Source organism: Rana temporaria, chromosome 2 (genome assembly GCF_905171775.1).
Source record: "Rana temporaria chromosome 2, aRanTem1.1, whole genome shotgun sequence".
In the NCBI taxonomy this organism is placed as follows: Eukaryota; Metazoa; Chordata; class Amphibia; order Anura; family Ranidae; genus Rana; species Rana temporaria.
The window spans coordinates 40,918,450-40,937,094 of NC_053490.1; the positions used below are offsets into that span (position 1 = coordinate 40,918,450).

Sequence of the window (18,645 nt, forward strand, 5' to 3'; positions counted from 1 at the left end):
GGTCGTTGATCGCTGGTCTGTCATCCCACCACCCCCCGTGAGTGGCCCTCCTGGCCGGGGGTGCGTATTCATGTGTTCCTGGCTCCGGGACCACGTTGGTCCGGGGTTGTGATCTACTAAGTAGGCCCGGTAGTCAGACTGGGTTTACGTTTGCAGAGTGGTCCTGTGCTGTCCGTCCTGGAGGGTGGAAGCCACTCGATGAAGAACCTATCTTGGAGAGCACCGAGCACGAGCATGGTATCTCAGGAGAGGCCTTGAACTTCATCGAAGGACGCACCATTACTGAAAGGCTGAATGATGGTCGCCTGTCAGTTCTAAGTTTACAAGAAGTTAATCGGGAGAGATCCGGGTGCTGAATCCTGTGTAAAAGGGATTTTGGACCAAACATACTTCCATCTGTGGGAAGGTCTGTGGCAGAGACTTTACCAATTTCTGTGCGCCATCCTGGCTGCTAGGCTAGCGAGAGAGGCCTATCCGGGTGTGCAATACCCACTCTGGCTAGAGTGGTGACGAAAGCTGTATTGCTAGAAGCAGGAGTGTTTCCGGACAGAAGTTGTGCACCTGAACCTATTACCTGTTACCCTTCCACCTCTTCAACTACTTATTTTATTCCTTTACCAAGTTCAGCAAATAAATCAAAGAAAAAGAAGTCTAAAGTGTGGACATTGAACTTTTTCTCAACTCTCATCTGATACCCTAGACGGCGAGGAAATAGAGGTAACATGCCGCCCAAAACAAACCAGCAGCTCCTTCGGGGGTAGTGCTACATGTATGTATATATATATATATATATTCGTGATTGATCAGAGTGAAACCCACTGTCAATGATGATGCATGCTGGGCATTATATAGTTACCTACTCACCATTTAGATCTGTTAACCCAACAATGGCATAGGGAATTCTTTCAGACCAACTTCTTCACAGCTCTGTTATGTTGTTGTTATGTGACTTTTATTTTTATTATTATTATTATACAGGATTTATATAGCGCCAGCAGTTTGCACAGCTCTTTACAACATGGGGGAAGACAGAACACTTACAATACAAATCAGTACAGAAGGAATCAGGGAGCCCTGCTCGTTAGAGCTTACAATCTAGAAAGGAAGGTCAAGTGGAACAAAGGGTAATAACTGTGGGGGATGAGCTGATGGAGAAAATGAAAATACAGTTGTTAGGTGTGGGTAGGATAGGCTTCTCTGAAGAGGAGGGTTTTCAGGGATCGTCTAAAAGCTAATAGGGTAGGAGATAATCGGACAGATTAGGGTAAGGCATTCCATAGGATTGGAGAGGCTCTGGAAAAGTCCTGAAGGAAATCATGGGAGGAGGTGATGAGAGAGCTAGAAAGCAGGAGGTCTTGAGAAGAGCATGAAGAGCAGAAGAGAATAAGTAGGTTTGGTATTTAGAGACTAGGCTAGTGATGTAGCTGGGGGCTAAATTTTGGATGGCTTTGACTATGAGGTTGGTTTCACACGGGCTTTCCGATCGGTTCCACCTTTCAGTTTTTCAGGCAGACCTGACCGGACCCTCCAGTCTCTTCTATGACACATGTCCACTGACACCCACCCCCAGAGTGCTACCTCTTTGGTTAACATCTTTTATGGTCATCAGATATTTCTGTTCTACGCATAGACAGATGTTAATGTTAAATAAAACTCTCAGATACTGAAATTTGTCTTGGTTTACTACCTCTTATCCTTATTTGTGACATTTGATGTATATCACCATGATCCGACTGGGAATCCTGTTTTCTAATGTTCTATAACTTGACTGTGAAGTCATAGTCTGTTTGTTATACCCTATTTTTCAAACAAGGTTCTTGGAATAAAAAGTCTGAAGAAAATCTGAAGAAAAATACAATTTTTGAAACGATCATCTGATCATTAGTTTCGCTTTTAAAAGCCAATCACTAAAGTTCATGCAAAATTATCCAAAGGTATAAACACAAAAATTCTGGTACGGTACCAGAACGTACAATTTTGGTTTAATCAGTACAGCATTCGCATGAAAAAAAAAAATCAGAAGGGCAAGACCACGCATTCTCACAAACCACAGAATACATTACAATACATCACATCACATCACTTCTGAAGTTTGTACCAGAACTTTCGCAACTTTAGTAACTTCTTCATTTTCAATATGAGACTAGCATGCCAAAATGAAAAATGGACCAACTTTCGTCTGACAATCTCATTGTGTGTACAAGGCTTAAGGTCTATCCAGAGGGTAGGATCTATAGGGACTTTATGATTTGGTGGCTTTTGGAAAATGCAATTTTTTTTTACCTAAGGGTGCATTTTGTGTAGTCGAAGCTTATGGGGGCACTCATCAAGGGGGGGGGGGGAGAGCCCTGAGTGCCACTGGGGGACCAGAGAAAAGGAGAATCGGAGCTGCTCTGTGCAAAACCATTCCACAGAGCAGGGGTAAGTATAACATGTTTGTTATTAACCACTTAAGGACCGCCTCCTGCACATATACGTCGGCAGAATGGCACGGCTGGGCACGGGGCACGGCTGGGCACATCAACGTATATGTACGTTGATCTTTAAGCCCAGCCGTGGGTCGCGGGCGCGCTCCCGCGACCCGGTCCGAAGCTCCGGGACCACGGGACCCGATCGCCGCTGTAGTCCTGCGTGTAAACACGGCTTCCCCGTTCTTCACTGAGGAGGTGTCATCTCATTTATAGAGATCCACAATCGATGACGTCACACCTACAGCCACACCCCCCTACAGTTGTAAACACACACTAGGTGACACATAACCCCTTTAGCGCCCCCTGTGGTTAACTCCCAAACTGCAACTGTCATTTCCACAGTAAACAATGCATTTTAAATGCATTTTTTGCTGTGAAAATGACAATGGTCCCAAAAATGTGTCAAAATTGTCTGAAGTGTCCGCCATAATGTCGCAGTCACGAAAAAAATCGCTGATCGCCGCCATTAGTAGTAAAAAAAAAAAAAATAATAATAAAAATGCAATAAAAATATCCCCTATTTTGTAAACGCTAAAAATTTTGCGCAAACCAACCGATAAACGCTTATTGCGATTTTTTTTTACCAAAAATAGGTTGAAGAATACGTATCGGCCTAAACTGAGGAAAATATTTTTTTTATATATATATTTATTATAGCCAAAAATAAAAAATATTGCATTTTTTTCAAAATTGTCGCTCTATTTATGTTTATAGAGCAAAAAATAAAAACCGCAGAGGTGATCAAATACCACCAAAAGAAAGCTCTATTTGTGGGGAAAAAAGGACACCAATTTTGTTTGGGAGCCATGTCGCACGACCGCGCAATTGTCAGTTAAACCGACGCAGTCCCGATTTGCAAAAAGGGGCCTGGTCCTTTAGCTGCATTTTGGTCCGGGTCTTAAGTGGTTAAAAAAAAAATGCAAAAGCAGTGAACGGAGATGTTCTAATTCTGCAGTCACAATGCTTTGTCCACGCTGCAAAAATGATCGCTCCTGATGCGTTCGGTGGGCGGTACTTCTGCTGAACGCGACCCATTTAAGCAAATAGTGATGCTCTGTAAACGCCCCACAACCAGGTGCATTGTACCTGGTTGTGATGTGTTTGTGCAGCATTTACAGAGTTAAAAAACTGCCTTATGCTGCATTAGCAGATTATTTTCTTCTATGAACACAATGTTTTCACCTGTTTACCTAGGAAGGATCTCCTGCTGTTTCCTAATGAACCTGCTTGACCAGTTTTCGCTAATGTTAACAACACACCTCCCAAGGATATTTATTCCAAGTTATTTGTGGCCTTGCTTGACAGCTCTATCTTACAATTTACAAGGCTATTAGAATATCAGCTCTCCCTGTGCATTTGTTGTGGTGTAGGGTCATTTGTTTATGGTATGGACAGAAGTGCACACTAATTTTTTTAGATAACTCGTCATCATCAACAATTTTATGCAGAAAGGGGAAGGAAATTTGGTCAGCTCTTTTCCTTTCTCTTAGCTGACCTTAGTTGATGAGTTTTTTTGTTTTTAAGTTTTTATATAGATATTTTCAGCCCTATTCCTTTATCAGTGGATATACGTAGTTAAATGGCTGAGCAGAAGATACTTTTTCGAAAATGTGGCAGCTTCCAGAATATGGCAATGGAGATGAATGATGAGTTGGAGAAGACTTCCATCACCTTACCAGACCCAGTGGACAGTGGAATGAATCTTCAGCAGATGTAAGGATTGTAATGACCAAACAGCATTTTTTTTTTTTTAAGTAACCGAAATGTTTTTGGTATTTTAATGATTTTGAGCTCCCAAAAAGACCCAAAAGCAATTAGGTAGATTCAGGTAGAATGCCGAAACTTTGCGGCGGCGTAGCCTAAGGAATTTAAACTACACCGCCGTAAGTTAGCTAGGCAAGTACATGATTCACAATGTACTTGCCTGCTAAGTTACGACGGCGTAGCTTAAATCGGCGGGCATAAGGGCGCCTAATTCAAATGTGTTGGGGGGGGGGGGGGCGTGTTTAATGGTAATGGGGCTTGACCTCACGTTTTTTACGTTTTTTTATACTGCGCATGCGCCGGGCGACTACATTTCCCAGTGTGCATTGCGGCTAAGTACGCCGCACGGGCCTATTGATTTCGACGTGGACGTAAACAACGTAAATCCCGATTTGCGGATGACTTACGCAAACGACATAAAAATTTAGAACTTCGCGGCTGGAACAGCGGCCATACTTAACATTACTATTCCACTAGGGCATAGCTCTAACTTTACGCGGCCTATCTCTTACGCAAACGGCGTAAAAGTACTGCGTCGACCGGGTGTACAATCGTGAATCGGCGTATCCCCTCATTTACATATTCTACGCCGACCGCAATGGAAGCGCCACCTAGCGGCCATCCAAAATATTGCAATCTAAGATAGGACGGCGCAAGCCGTCCTATCTTAGATATGTTTAAGCGTATCTCTGTTAGAGCATACGCTTAAACATAAGTCGGCATAGATTCTGAGTTAGGTCGGCTTATCTACTGATAAGTCGGCCTAACTCTTACTGAATCTACCTAATATGTTTAAGCTTTATTTTGTTTGAGAGATTGGGAAGTAAATTGTGTGTGGTGCCAATAAGCTCATTATCATTCTTACAAAAGTGTATAATATCATTCTTAAAGAGAACCTATGTTTTGTCCAAGCAGGACAAAGAGTATAATATACTGTGTGTGTGTGTGTGTGTATATATATATTCATCCTGGTGGTACTTGTCACTGAGAGGACTTTCTCTCGTTGGGTGATTCTACAATCTGCTTCGGTGTGTGTACACTAAAGGTTCCTTTTTTAATTTTATTTTTTTTAAATAACGAACATGTCATACTTACCTCCACTGTGCAGCTTGTTTTGCACAGAGTTGCCCCCGAACATCCTCTTCTGTGGTCCCTCGGCGGGTCTCGCGGCTCCTCCCTGTATTAGATAACCCCTTTGGAGAAGCCCTCTCCCGAGGGGGTTACCTTGCGGGCACGCTCCTGAGTCATACACTCTGCATCCATAGATGCCGAATGAATGACTCGGCACTGCCCCCCCGGCGCCCACCTCATTGGATATGATTGACAGCAGCGGGAGCCAATGGCTGTGCTGCTATCAATCTATCCAATTTATCTGTGGAGAGTAGGACGGTGGGGACACGCCGAGGACATGAACGGACTCAGGTAAATAAAACGGAGGGGGGGGGGTTGGTCACTTCAAGGTGTTTTTTCACCTTAATGCATAGGATGCATGTGAAAAAACACAAGCCTTTACAACCCCTTTAACTTCAAGAATTATAGTAAAACCCTTTGCTGCTCATTTGAGTTGCCCCATAATATACTTTTTGGTTCCACTTATTTCTTATGTCCACATTATTTACTACATTGGCTGTGGTGTCCCGTATTTGTCCATTTTTATACTTTCTGACATTGCAATGCCTCTCTTTTCTGCTCCTGCTACTCAATTGCTACTTATAACTTCACGAATGAGTAGTGAGGGCAGATTCTAGAAATAAGGGGATTATTATTTTTTTAACAGTAAATTAAAATAAGGGGATTATTAGTGCACACATAGGAGGTGGAAGCCTATCCACATCTTGGCTCTCATGGCCTTATGGGATAGAAGCAGGAAATCATTAGACTGGAAGGCGGGGAGGGGGGTTACACCCTGTGCCAGTACTAATAAGGTATGTAGTGCTGGTGGCACAGAGTGTATATACCGTATATACTCGAGTATAAGCCGAGTTTTTCAGCAAATTTTTTGTGCTGAAAATGCCCCCCTCGGCTTATACTCAAGCCACCCTTTTGCACCCGATCTCCCGGAATTTGGGGACCCGGTACCGGCCAGCCGTAGGTCCCCTGGATGTCAAACTTGAGGCATGCAAATGGACACCCTAGGCAATACGCTTTCCCAGTTTTTTGTGGTAAAATGAGGTGCCTTGGCTTATATTCTGGTCGGCTTATACTCAAGTATATACGGTACTTTCATAGATTGATCAGAGTGAATCCCACCGTCAATGATGCATGCTGGGCATTATATAGTTATCTACTCCTCATTTAGATCTGTTAACCCAAAATCTGGCATAGGGAATTATTTCAGACCAACTTCTTCACAGCTCAGAGTTATGTGACTATAATAAAGTTGGTTTCACACAGGCTTTCTGATCAGGTCTGCCTTTCAGTTTTTCAGGCAGACCTGATCGGACCCTCCAGTCTCATCTCTGAAGCGGTGGATGTCAGCGGATACATGTCCACTGACACCCACCTCCATCCCATTAAATCTGTCTTCCAAAAACAGATGGGTGGTGGTCCCATTCCTCATCTGTCTGGCGGATCGGATCAGATGCCCCATAGAGGAAAATGGGACTGTGCCTGTGTCCGCCGCTCAGTGGGGATCAGCAGGGCTATTCCCCGCTGAGCAAGCGGATTCCTCTTAGCGAAGGTGCCCGTGTGAGAGGCAGTGTTGCCAACCGTCCGTATTTTTACGGACAGTTCGTAAAAACGGGCACTTTTTTCCCCGTTCGTAAATGTCCTTGGTTGCAGGAATGTGCCAGTAAAAATAGCCGAGATTGGTTCGGCTTGGAACTGCGCATGGAGATTGGAAGCAGGGGGAGATTGTGGCACTGCAGAAGGGGGTGAAGGCAGGGGGTGTTGGTGGCAGAGGGGGGTGAAGGCAGGGGGGTGTTGGTGGCAGAGGGGGGTGAAGTCAGGGGGTGTTGGTGGCAGAGGGGAATGGAGGCAGGGGGTGATGTGACTAAATAATTTGCCCTTATTATATCGAAAATAACAAAAATATGTTTTTTTACCTTAATATCTACCTTAAATCACATTGCTATTTGCCTAGCTAACTTGTTTGTAGCCTAAATACTGAAATTTGCACCTAAAAATGTAATTTAGTAACTTTTGTGAAATGCCAGTAAAAACGTGGCTGCGCCAGTAAACTTTGGGTGTCGTGCCAGTATATTTCAATCTGGAAGGTTGGTAACACTGGTGAGAGGGGCCTAAAAATCTAATGCTCAAAGACATGAAAAGTTGATTGTGTTTGCTTTCAAGGCCAAAGGTTCCCTATTACTCCTCAGGACAGAAGCTACAACAGTGTTGTATATGTAAGAATGAGAAGAAAGTGTCACCAGCACACCAGGATCTCCAAAATTGGGTCCAAAACTAGTTCAGAATATCAGCTGTTGCTGTGCATTTGTAGTGGTGTAGACTCATTTGTCTATGGTTTGTACTCAGTATGCACTAAGGGCCAGATTCAGGTACAATAGCGCCGGTGTAACGTAAGCCATTTACGTTACACCGCCACAAGTTTTCAGTTTTAGTGCCCGATCCACAAAGCACTTACCTGGAAACTTGCGGTGGTGTATCGTAAATACGTCCGGCGCAAGGCCGTCCAAATCGAATGGGCGGGTAACATTTAAATTAGGCGCGCTCCCGCGCCGGACCTACTGCGCATGCTCCGTTTCGTAACTCCCGCTGTGCTTTGCGTGAAGTGACGTCATTTTTTCGAACGGCGACGCGCGTAGCGTACTTCCGTATTCCCGGACGTGTTACGCAAACGACGTGAAATTTTAAATTTCGACGCGGGAACGACGGCCATACTTTAGACAGCAATACGTTTGTTGACTAAAGTTAAGGCACCCAAAACGACGACTAACTTTGCGATGGGAAACTAGACTAGCGGCGACGTAGCGAACGCGGAAAACCGTTGTGGATCGCCGTAACTCCTAATTTGCATACCCGACGCTGGTTTACGACACAAACTCCCCCCAGCGGCGGCCGCGGTATTGCATCCTAAGATCCGACAGTGTAAAACAATTACACCTGTCGGATTTTAGGGATATCTGGGCCAGATCCACAAAAGAGATACGACGGAGTAACTGCTGTTACTCCATCGTATCCCTTGTCCTAACTTTGGAACTGATCCACAGAAGCAGTTTTCCAAAGTTAGGCAGAAGATCCGGCATGTGTAATTGAATTACACTGCCGAATCTTAGGATGCAGTACCGCATCCGCCGCTGGGGGCATTTCGAGTCGAAATGCCGCTTCTAGTATGCAAATTAGCACTTAAGGCGATCCACAAAGCTTTTCAGCCTCGTTTTTTCGCCGTAAGTTTTAGTTTGCAAGTGTAAAACTAGGGCTGTTGTTACAAAGTGTAAACTAGTAACACCATGTAAAAGCCCACTCAAGCGACGGCATTTGGTATGCATTCCCGAGGGAGAACTCCACGGCAATTTGTAAAAACAAAACCGGCATGGGTTCCCCCCCAGGAGCATACCAGGGCCTTAGGTCTGGTATGGGTTGTAAGGAGACCCCCCTACGCCGAAAAATCGACGTAGGGGGTCCCCCTACAATCCATACCAGACCCGTATCCAAAGCACGCTACCCGGCCGGTCAGGAAAAGGAGTGGGGACGAGCGAGCGCCCCCCCCTCCTGAGCCGTGCCAGGCCGCATGCCCTCAACATGGGGGGGTTGGGTGCTCTGGGGCAGGGGGGCGCACCCCAGAGCACCCTGTCCCCATGTTGATGAGGACAGGACCTCTTCCCGACAACCCTTGCCGTTGGTTGTCGGGGTCTGCGGGCGGGGGCTTATCGGAATCTGGGAGTCCCCTCAAATAAGGGGGGCCCCAGATACCGGCCCCCCACCCTAAGTGAATGGATATGGGGTACATCGTACCCCTACCCATTCACCTGGAGGCAAAAAGTTAAAGTTATTAAACACACAACACAAGGGTTTTTAAAATATTTTATTAGTCTGCTCCGGAGGCCCCCCCTGTCTTCTTTATTAGCTCTAATACCAGGGGGGGCTTCTTCTTCCACTTTCCGGGGGTCTTCTTCCACTCTCCGGAGGGGGTTTCTTCTTCCGCTCTCCGGGGGGGGGGGTCTTCTTCCGCTCTCCGGGGGTCTTCTTCTATCTCCGCCGCTCTCCGCTGTTGACTCGGCGAACCCCGGTTCTTCTGCAGCTGTCCGGTGCCTTCTTCTTCAGCGCTGGCTGCCTGCTATCTTCGTGTGTTAGCTCAATTACTAGCAGGCAGCCATCGCGGTCTTCTGTGACGTCAGGTTCTTCTTCTCCCTTCTTCCGATGTTGACTCGTCGCCTCTTGTCACTGTAATGATGGAAGCGCGCCTTGCATCCCATTTATATAGGCATCACCGTCCCTTCATGCTCCGGTAGGTACCCACGTGGTGGGTGCACGTGGGTAGGCACCCACCACGTGGGTACCTGCCGGAGCATGATGGGGCAAAGAGAATAGGGCAAAGAGGAGGAGGCCTGGCGGTGATCCACAAGAATCACATTACAATCACTAAGCCAGCCCTTCAAAATCTTCTTCCATTCATGGAAACCCTTACTCTTCAACTTCAAACTTCCCCCCAGGAGACTGTTCACATTCTCCTCTGCTATAGGCCACCTGGGCCAAAATCGCAGTTTTTGCCATCTTTAACGGAGTTCATATCCACTTATACCCTTAACAGCAAACATCTTTTGCTGCTCTGGGACTTTAATCTGTGGGCCAACTCCGCACAGGATCCCATTGCGGACGCCTGCATCGATCACCTGGAGGGATTAGAGCTACAGCAACTTATATGCGGGCCAACACATGCTTCAGGTCACACACTCGACCTAATTTTCAGACAAAATCTGAAAATAAGCATTTTAGAAAATGAACCATTGCCATGGACAGACCACCATGCAATCAATTTCACAATCTCCAAAATTCCCCCAGTGATAAAAGCACCCAAGCCGGTGACAATACACGGGGCTAGATCTCAGAAGAAGCTCCATTCGGAACTCTTTAAATCTACCTTGGGAAACAGAATCAAAACAATCCATCCACATCAAACAGCCGCAGATACACTGGATGCCATAAACGCAGCCCTGCTACAGTCAGCCGATTTAGTAGCACCGAAACGCAAAGCCTGCATCCGAAAAAGAAAGTCTGGCTGGTTCAACAACCAGCTGTCGCTTCTGAAGCAAGAGCGCAGAAGGGCGGAAGCCGCCTGGAAAAGAAGCCCTGCAGAGGATAACCTCATCATCTACAAGGCAATAACAACACGATATCATAAAGAAATCTTCAAAACCAAGAAACATCATTTTTCTATGGCGATTAACAGCGCCCTAAACCGCCCCCGCGAACTCTTCAAGAAGGTCACCCAGACCATGAATCCAGGATGTCTTGAAGTCCCCAACTCAGACACCCAAGAGTTCTGTAATGAACTATCGGATTTCTTCATCAACAAAATTAAAAGAATCCGGGAAAGCATCTTGCAAAACAATACCCCCCTCAACCCCACCATCAATCAACCACAAAACACCCACAGAAACGCTCTACAATCAACAAAGTTCACTCTGGAACCGATCTCCATCGATACCACAAAAAATATCATTGGTGCTTTGCGGAACAGCACATCGCCCAATGATATCATCCCCACCAAACTGCTGAAGGAATGTGCCGACATCCTGGCACCACCCATCACACAGCTTATAAACCAGTCATTTAAGGAAGGCACAGTGCCATCCCTGTTGAAAGAGGGCACAATCCAGCCCCTCTTGAAAAAACCTAACCTGGATCCCAAGGACCCAACTCACCGCCGTCCCATAACAGGCCTAAATGTTCTCTCCAAGATAATGGAGAAAGTAGTGGTACAACAGCTGCAACAGCATCTAGATACCCACAATCTACTGGATCCATTACAATCAGGCTTCCGTCCCGGACACGGGACAGAAACGGCCTTACTCAAAATATGGGACGATGCCCTCGAGGCCGCAGACGAAGGAGAATCTTGTCTCCTGGTTCTGCTGGACCTAAGCGCAGCCTTTGACACGGTAGACCACAAACTGTTACTGATGCGACAAGCCAAGGTAGCAGAAGTCGCAGAAGGTGATTTACCATGGTTTTCTTCCTTTCTTGAAAACCGATCACAAACAGTTAAATTGGGTTCTTTCACGTCGGAAAAGTGCACGGTGTCATGTGGAGTCCCCCAAGGATCCCCCCTGTCACCGGTGCTTTTCAACATCTATCTTCGCCCTCTCTTTGATATTATCAGTAGCCAAGAACTACTCTATCACTCTTATGCAGACGATACGCAACTGTATTTTCGCATCTGCAACAAAAAGGATCATCATCCCAGTTTAGAGAAATGTCTCTCTTTGATAGAAAACTGGATGACAAAGAGTTATCTTAAACTCAACAGTTCAAAAACAGAACTCCTTATGTTTCATGCCAGCCGAAAGAGTCAACTGGCAACAACCTGGACACCCCCGCTCATTCTGGGCCAAATCATCACCCCTAGCTCCAAAGTCAAAAGTCTCGGGGTCATCTTCGACACCTTCATGACAATGGACGCACAAATAGGGTCAGTAGTCAGCGGAGCGCACCATCTGTTGCGCCTACTACGCAGACTTATTCCATTTATCCCCAAAGAAGACGTAGCAGTCGTGGTGGGAACAATCGTGAATCCCAGACTGGACTATGCTAACGCCCTATACCTCGGACTCCCAAAGTACCAAATCTCCCGTCTGCAAGTCGTTCAGAATACGGCCGCCAGACTGGTGACTGGGAAAAAAAAATGGGAATCAATCTCACCTTCGTTGAGAACCCTTCACTGGCTGCCAGTAAAAGACAGAATTGCATTTAAAGCACTCTGCCTGACACATAAGTGCATCCATGGGAAGGCTCCGCAATATCTTTGCGACAAGATAGAACCTCACAATTCGAATCGCGTTCTGCAATCCACCGACCAAAATCTGGTCAGGGTACCAAAAACCAAATACAAGTCCAAAGGAGAAAGAAGGTTTGCTTTTCAGGGTCCTAGACTATGGAACGCTTTACCAACCAGCATTTGGTTGGAGGAAAACCACCTGACTTTCAGAAGACAGATCAAAACTCTGCTCTTTTGATGTCATGAGACACGAACAACTAGCGCCCAGAAGCGATTCAGTTCGCATGCGCCGCGCTTTATAAGTTTTTCATTCATTCATTCACTTAGGGTGGGGGGCCGGTATCTGGGGGCCCCCTTATTTGAGGGGACTCCCAGATTCCGATAAGCCCCCGCCCGCAGACCCCGACAACCAACGGCAAGGGTTGTCGGGAAGAGGTCCTGTCCTCATCAACATGGGGACAGGGTGCTCTGGGGTGGGGGGGCCGGCAGTGCGCCCCCCTGCCCCAGAGCACACAACCCCCCCATGTTGAGGGCATGCGGCCTGGCACGGCTCAGGAGGGGGGGGGCGCTCGCTCGTCCCCACTCCCTTTCCTGACCGGCCGGGTAGCGTGCTTTGGATACGGGTCTGGTATAGATGGTAGGGGAAACCCCTACGTCGATTTTTCGGCGTAGGGGGGTCTCCTTACAACCCATACCAGACCTAAGGGCCTGGTATGCTCCTGGGGGGTGAACCCATGCCGTTTTTTTCTTTGAAAATTGGCATGGAGTTCTCCCTCTCAGGAATGCATGCTGAGCGACGCTGTCATTTTTTTTTTTTTTTCCCGACGCAACTTTTTTAAGCCGGCACGATCCACAAAACTCGGCGTAACGTAACTCCGCCCATGCGCAGTACGGCCGGCGCGGGAGCGCGCCTCATTTAAATGGGACTCGCCCCATTTGAATAGGAACGCCTTGCGCCGGCGGAATTTTAGTTACACGGCCTGAAATTTCTAGGTAAGTGCTTTGTGGATCGGGCACTTAGGTAGAAATTTTAAGGCAGTGTAACTTAAATGGGATTTTTTAAGTTGCGCCAGGTTTTTGTGGATCTGGCCCATCTATGCGTAACTGATTCTATGAATCAGTCACATAGATACTCTGAGAGATAAGACGGAGTATCTGAGATACTCCGTCGTATCTCCTTTGTGAATCTGGCCCTAATTTCTTTAGATAACTCAAATAATAATTTACAGAAAAAAGGAAGGAAATTTCAGTCTGATTCATATTGTAGGCTCTGTAAAGGATTTGGATGGATCAGAAGGGGGTCTTAAATTAAAGTGGCAGTAAAGGTTCAGATTTTTTTTTTTTTAAAACATACCATACTTACCTCAACTGTGCAGTTCGTTTCGAGTGACCCCGATCGTCCTGTTCTGAGGTCCCACGGTGGCTCTCGCGGCTCCTCCCCGCAAGAGCTAACCCCCATCTGGTAAGCTCTCTCCCGAGGGGGTTACCTTGCGGGCGCGCTCCAGTGTGATATAGTCGGTGGCCATAGCCGCCGAGTGTATGACTCGGCCCTGCCCCCTGACGCAGCGCATCATTGGATTTGATTGACAGCAGCGGGAGCCAATGGCTGCGCTGCTATCAATCAAACCAATGAAGAGCCGGAAAAAAAATTGGAAAGCGGGGCGGGATGGGGTGCAATTCTTAAATAAACAGGTTATTAACAAACAAAAAGGGGAATATGCTACATAAACCACACTGAAAATTTTATGAAATGTACCTTTATTCACAAAATCCCTTAACCACTTCAGGCCCGGAAGAATTTACCCCCTTCCTGACCATAGCACTTTTTGCGATTTGGCACTGCGTCGCTTTAACTGACAATTTGCGCGGTCGTGCGACGTGGCTCCCAAACAAAATTGAAGTCCTTTTTTCCCCACAAATAGAGTTTCCTTTTGGTGGTATTTGATCATTCTCATGACAGATATGCAATATTTATTATACAATCGCTGTAGCCCTACTAATCACAGTCAGCAGATTTTGTGATCAAATAAGGCTCTTTCCACGATCATATATAGTTACAGCCTATGCATAGGAAACAAGGGCCCGGATTCACATACCTCGGCGCATATTTATGCCGACGTAGCGTATCTCTTTTACGCTACGCCGGCGCAGCGCACAGAGGCAAGCACTGGATTCACAAAGCACTCTCTCCCACTCCCTCTTAAAGATACACTGGGTTTTCTCGGCGTAAGACAGCGTAGGTGGAAGTGGGCGTGAGCCATGCTAATGAGGCGTGACCCCATGCAAATGATGGGCAAAGCGTCATAGAAGTACTTAAAATTAACGGCGCATGCGCCATCCCGTGGCCGCATCCCAGTGCGCATTCTCAGAATCACGTCGAAACAACTGCCTAATGCCGGGTACACACGAGAGGATTTATCCGCAGAAACGGTCCTCCGGACCGTATCCGCGGATAAATCCTCTGGCGGATTTTTATCTCCTGGTTGTACTAACCAGGAGATCAAAATCCCCGCGGAATTCCGTCCGCGGTGACGTGTCGCCGCGGCGACGTGCGCGACGCTGTCATATAAGGATATCCACGCATGCATCGAATCATTACGACGCATGCGAGGGATGGGTTCGGACGGATCGATCCGGTGAGTCTGTACAGACCACCGGATCGATCCGCTGGAGCCGATTCCAGCGGATAGATTTCTTAGCATGCTAAGAAATTTTTATCCGCTGGAAATCGGTCGGCCCGAAATATATCCGCGGATAAATATCCGCTGGATCGTACACACCAGCGGATCTATCCGCTGAAACCGATCCACAGATCAATTTCAGCGGATCGATCCTCTCGTGTGTACGGGGCCTAAGATACGTCGAATCACTGCCTACGACGTGAACGTAACCTACGCCTAGCCATATTCACGTACTACGTAAACAACATAAAATACGACGGCTGTGTTCCCTGGTCCATACCTTTGCATGAGTTACGCCTCCTATATGGGGAATAACTTTACGCCGGACGTACGACTTACGCAAACCGGGTATATTATGCGCCGGGTGCAAGTATGTTCGTGAATCGCCGTATCTCCCTCATTTGCATATGCTTATAGAAAATTAATGGGAGCGGCAAATGCACCCAGCGTAAATATGCGCCTACGATACGCCGGCGTAGGAAAGTTACGTCGGTCAGATGAATCATGAAGCCTATTTTCAGACGTATCTAGTTTTGTGGGCACGGCGCATAGATACGACGGCGCATATTTACACTTACGCGGTGTATCTCGAGATACGTCGGCGTAAGTGCTTTGTGAATCCGGGCCATTGCATCTAAAGAATATGTAAACCCAATATTCTTGATATGTGTCTCCTGTACCATGTACTTGTATGGGAAAGTATCCTGTTCTCATTGTATTGCTTGCTTTGTGTGAAATCCCTGGTGATCCTGCTAGTCCCTTTGCTTCCCAATTTTAAAAAAAACTGACCACACCAGGGAGGAGAGCACAGCATGGGCAGTTTTTTTGTTGTTGTGCTGAGTACTCAGCCTGCTTTCCTCCAATGATCAGACTTGTCCTGACACACACACAGCAAGACCAGTGTGATGCTGTTTCTCCTCCCCCAACTCTTAAGCAGCTGAGAACAGAGGGTATGTGATCACTAATATAAAAGGGGAAAAAGGTATTTATAATTTTTAATTTTTTTTTTGTTTCTTATATCTATTCCCACATGTTTTCACTTCTATTTTAAACTGAATGGGTTGTTTTACAAGGGGAGACTGCATCCCATTCACTTGCACTGTACACATACTACATGTCCTGATTGAACAAACCCTCCGAGATAACATTCTATAATCATCTGGCTCGAGCCTCTGACTACTCTGTAACCTCAATGTTAAATCTTGCCTGTTACATGGAGAACTGTTGTGTTCAAATGTTATTCCATTGTTCATTGTTTGTGGAGCCGTCCTCTCTCTCCATCTCTGTAGTTTCTCTACAATTATAAGTTAACACAATGAGTTGCCATTTTACTATACTACAATTCTTCGTTGTCTGGAGCAGATGTGTTATATATTATGAATTCTGCATCCATTTATTATTTATTTTTTGTCTTCGATGTAATTTTCTATTACATTTAGGAAACATTTCTTTCATTGGTGCCGCACCCATATTTATGTATTTCAACTTCTATTTTTAAAACACAGCAAATCTACTTATTAATTTATGTTCGATCAAACAACAATTTTTACCATGTTTCAAAAGTAAAAAAAAAAAAAATTACAAATGTTTGCAGGCCAAAAAAAGAAAAATAGTTCATGAATAAAATATAACTTTTACGTTTTTGTGGCAACTGCATGATATTATCCAGACCAACAGAGAAAAAAACTTCAGTAAGACAAAGCAAAGAAATGTTAAGTGGTTGTAAACCTCAGACATGAAATATGAGCAAAGCAAATCCCTTTATAGTAGGTGTGCCCAACCAGTGGCCCGGGGGCCACATGTGGCCCTTGGAGCACTCTGATGTGGCCCATGAACTCCTGCTTTGTGATGCATACCTCCCAACCGTCTAGGATATTGCCGGACTGTCCCGCGATTCGCGCTAAATCCCGCGATCAGAGCTAGAGCCCCGCGATTCCGCGTCACCCCCAACCCCCCGTGATTACCGTGATTCGTGATAAATCCTGCGGTCCCGCGATTGGCGATAAACCCCCCCGCTCAACAACTTCGTTGGGAGGTATGCTCATTTGTCCCTCATTCTGAAGTTGAGGAGGTATGGGGATGGAATTGAATAGAATACTGTTATTAAAGGTAAGTTTTTATTACTAAAATCACAGGGCCAGATTCAGGTACAGCGGCGTAACTTTGAGCGGGCGTAGCCCATCTCATATGCGCTATGCCGACGTAACATAGAGAGGCAAGACCAGTATTCACAAAGCACTTGCTCCCTAAGTTACGGCAGCGTAGCGTAAATGGGCCGGCGTAAGCCCGCCTAATTCAAATTAGGAAGGTAGAGGGCGTGTTGTATTAAGCTTAACCGTGACCCCATGTAAATGAATGGCTGAACGAACGGCGCATGCGCGCGCATTCTCAAAATTACATTGCATATACTCCCTAAGATACAACGGCTCAATGCGTACGACGTGAACATAACCTACGCCCAGCCCCATTCACGAACGACTTACGTAAACGGTGTAAAATACGACGGCTGTTCCGACGTCCATACCCTAACATGACTTACCCCTGCTTTAGGTGGGATAACTTTACGCCGGACGTACGCCTTACGTAAACGGCGTAGCTTACTGCGACGGGCGCAAGTACGTTTGTGAATCGGCGTATCTACGTCATTTACATATTCGACGGGTAAATCAATGGAAGCACCCCTAGCGGCCAGCGTAAATATGCACCCAAGATACAACGGCGTAGGAGACTTACGTCGGTCGGATGGAGCCAGAATTCAGGCGTATCTGGTTTCAAGAATACGGCGCATAGATACAACGGCGCATCCGTGGACTTACGCGGCATATAAGAAGATACGTTGGCGTAAGTCCTACCTGAATCTGGCAAACAGTGTGTGTATATATGGGCATATCTGTTCTGCAGTGGTTACTGGGCTGTGGATCACCTGCACTGAGCCATAGACTTCTATTACCTGCGAGTTTGTTGTGCTAAGAGTAGAGTGGACTCTATAGAGCCGAGTGGGTTGCCATCCACCCACTCCACTCATTGTGTCCCACGACCGGTTACCAAGTCGCTTAAGTGGCCCTTGCTCTTCAGAAGGTTGGGCACCCCTGCTCTATAGTGTGTACTTGTCTCAATTAGGAGCACTAAAGTTGGCCAACGATGGTTCAAATCTCCTACTGAACCGGCCGAGATTCCACCCACCTATGGGCAGGCTTAATGTACCAAGTTGATCGATCGAGCCAGCTTGCAGGATTTTACATGCAATCATTGCTATTGGCTGTTGTAGCTGCTAGCAATAATCAATGTGTTTTTCTGGCAGGAACAGCTACCTCCTCTCCCCATTCCAGAGAACACAATGGCTCCTGCAACTTAAAGTTGCAGAAAATAAGTTAGCTCCCTCTATGGCTGGCCTAAGTGTCACTTTTGTTTGCTGCTATCAGCATGAATCACTTCTGACAAGTTTTCCTGACACCAAGAGAAAAATGGTGACAGGGGAGGGACATCCAGCTGATTGAGAGCCTCAGTTCTGTTTCTGTGTGCTGTGTGAAGAGAGGTGTGTCTCTTCTATCCAATCAGCTCTCAGAGCTTCCCTCACTGAGCTCTGCAGAGTGTAACTTCAGCTCTCCGCCCACTTTTTTTCTGAAATCTCAGACGAGCTTTATAATTCAGCACTTTGAACGGATGTAGAGAAGAGAGATAGACAGATGCAGGGTTTGTTTTGATCCCTGGTTATCACCTGAGGGACAGAGAAGGACAAACCAAAATATATTCAGTTTGCATATTTCTTATGTAGCACTCCAGCAGCCGGAGGAGCTGCTGGATGTTTGGGCGGCATATTACCTCATGGCTT

At 46.4% G+C, this 18,645-nt stretch overlaps 1 protein-coding gene across 1 annotated transcript in view; it reads left to right on the top strand.

Annotated features, from left to right (window-relative positions):
- The first annotated feature begins 3,836 nt into the window (after positions 1-3,836).
- Positions 3,837-18,645, top strand: part of LOC120928972 (N-acetylated-alpha-linked acidic dipeptidase 2-like) — a 181,647-nt gene continuing 166,838 nt past the window's right edge. Inside the window, exon 1 of the mRNA XM_040340127.1 lies at positions 3,837-4,184. Coding sequence (XP_040196061.1) covers positions 4,051-4,184 — 134 coding nt within the window. The 5' untranslated portion in view covers positions 3,837-4,050. The remainder of the gene's footprint in view (positions 4,185-18,645) is intronic.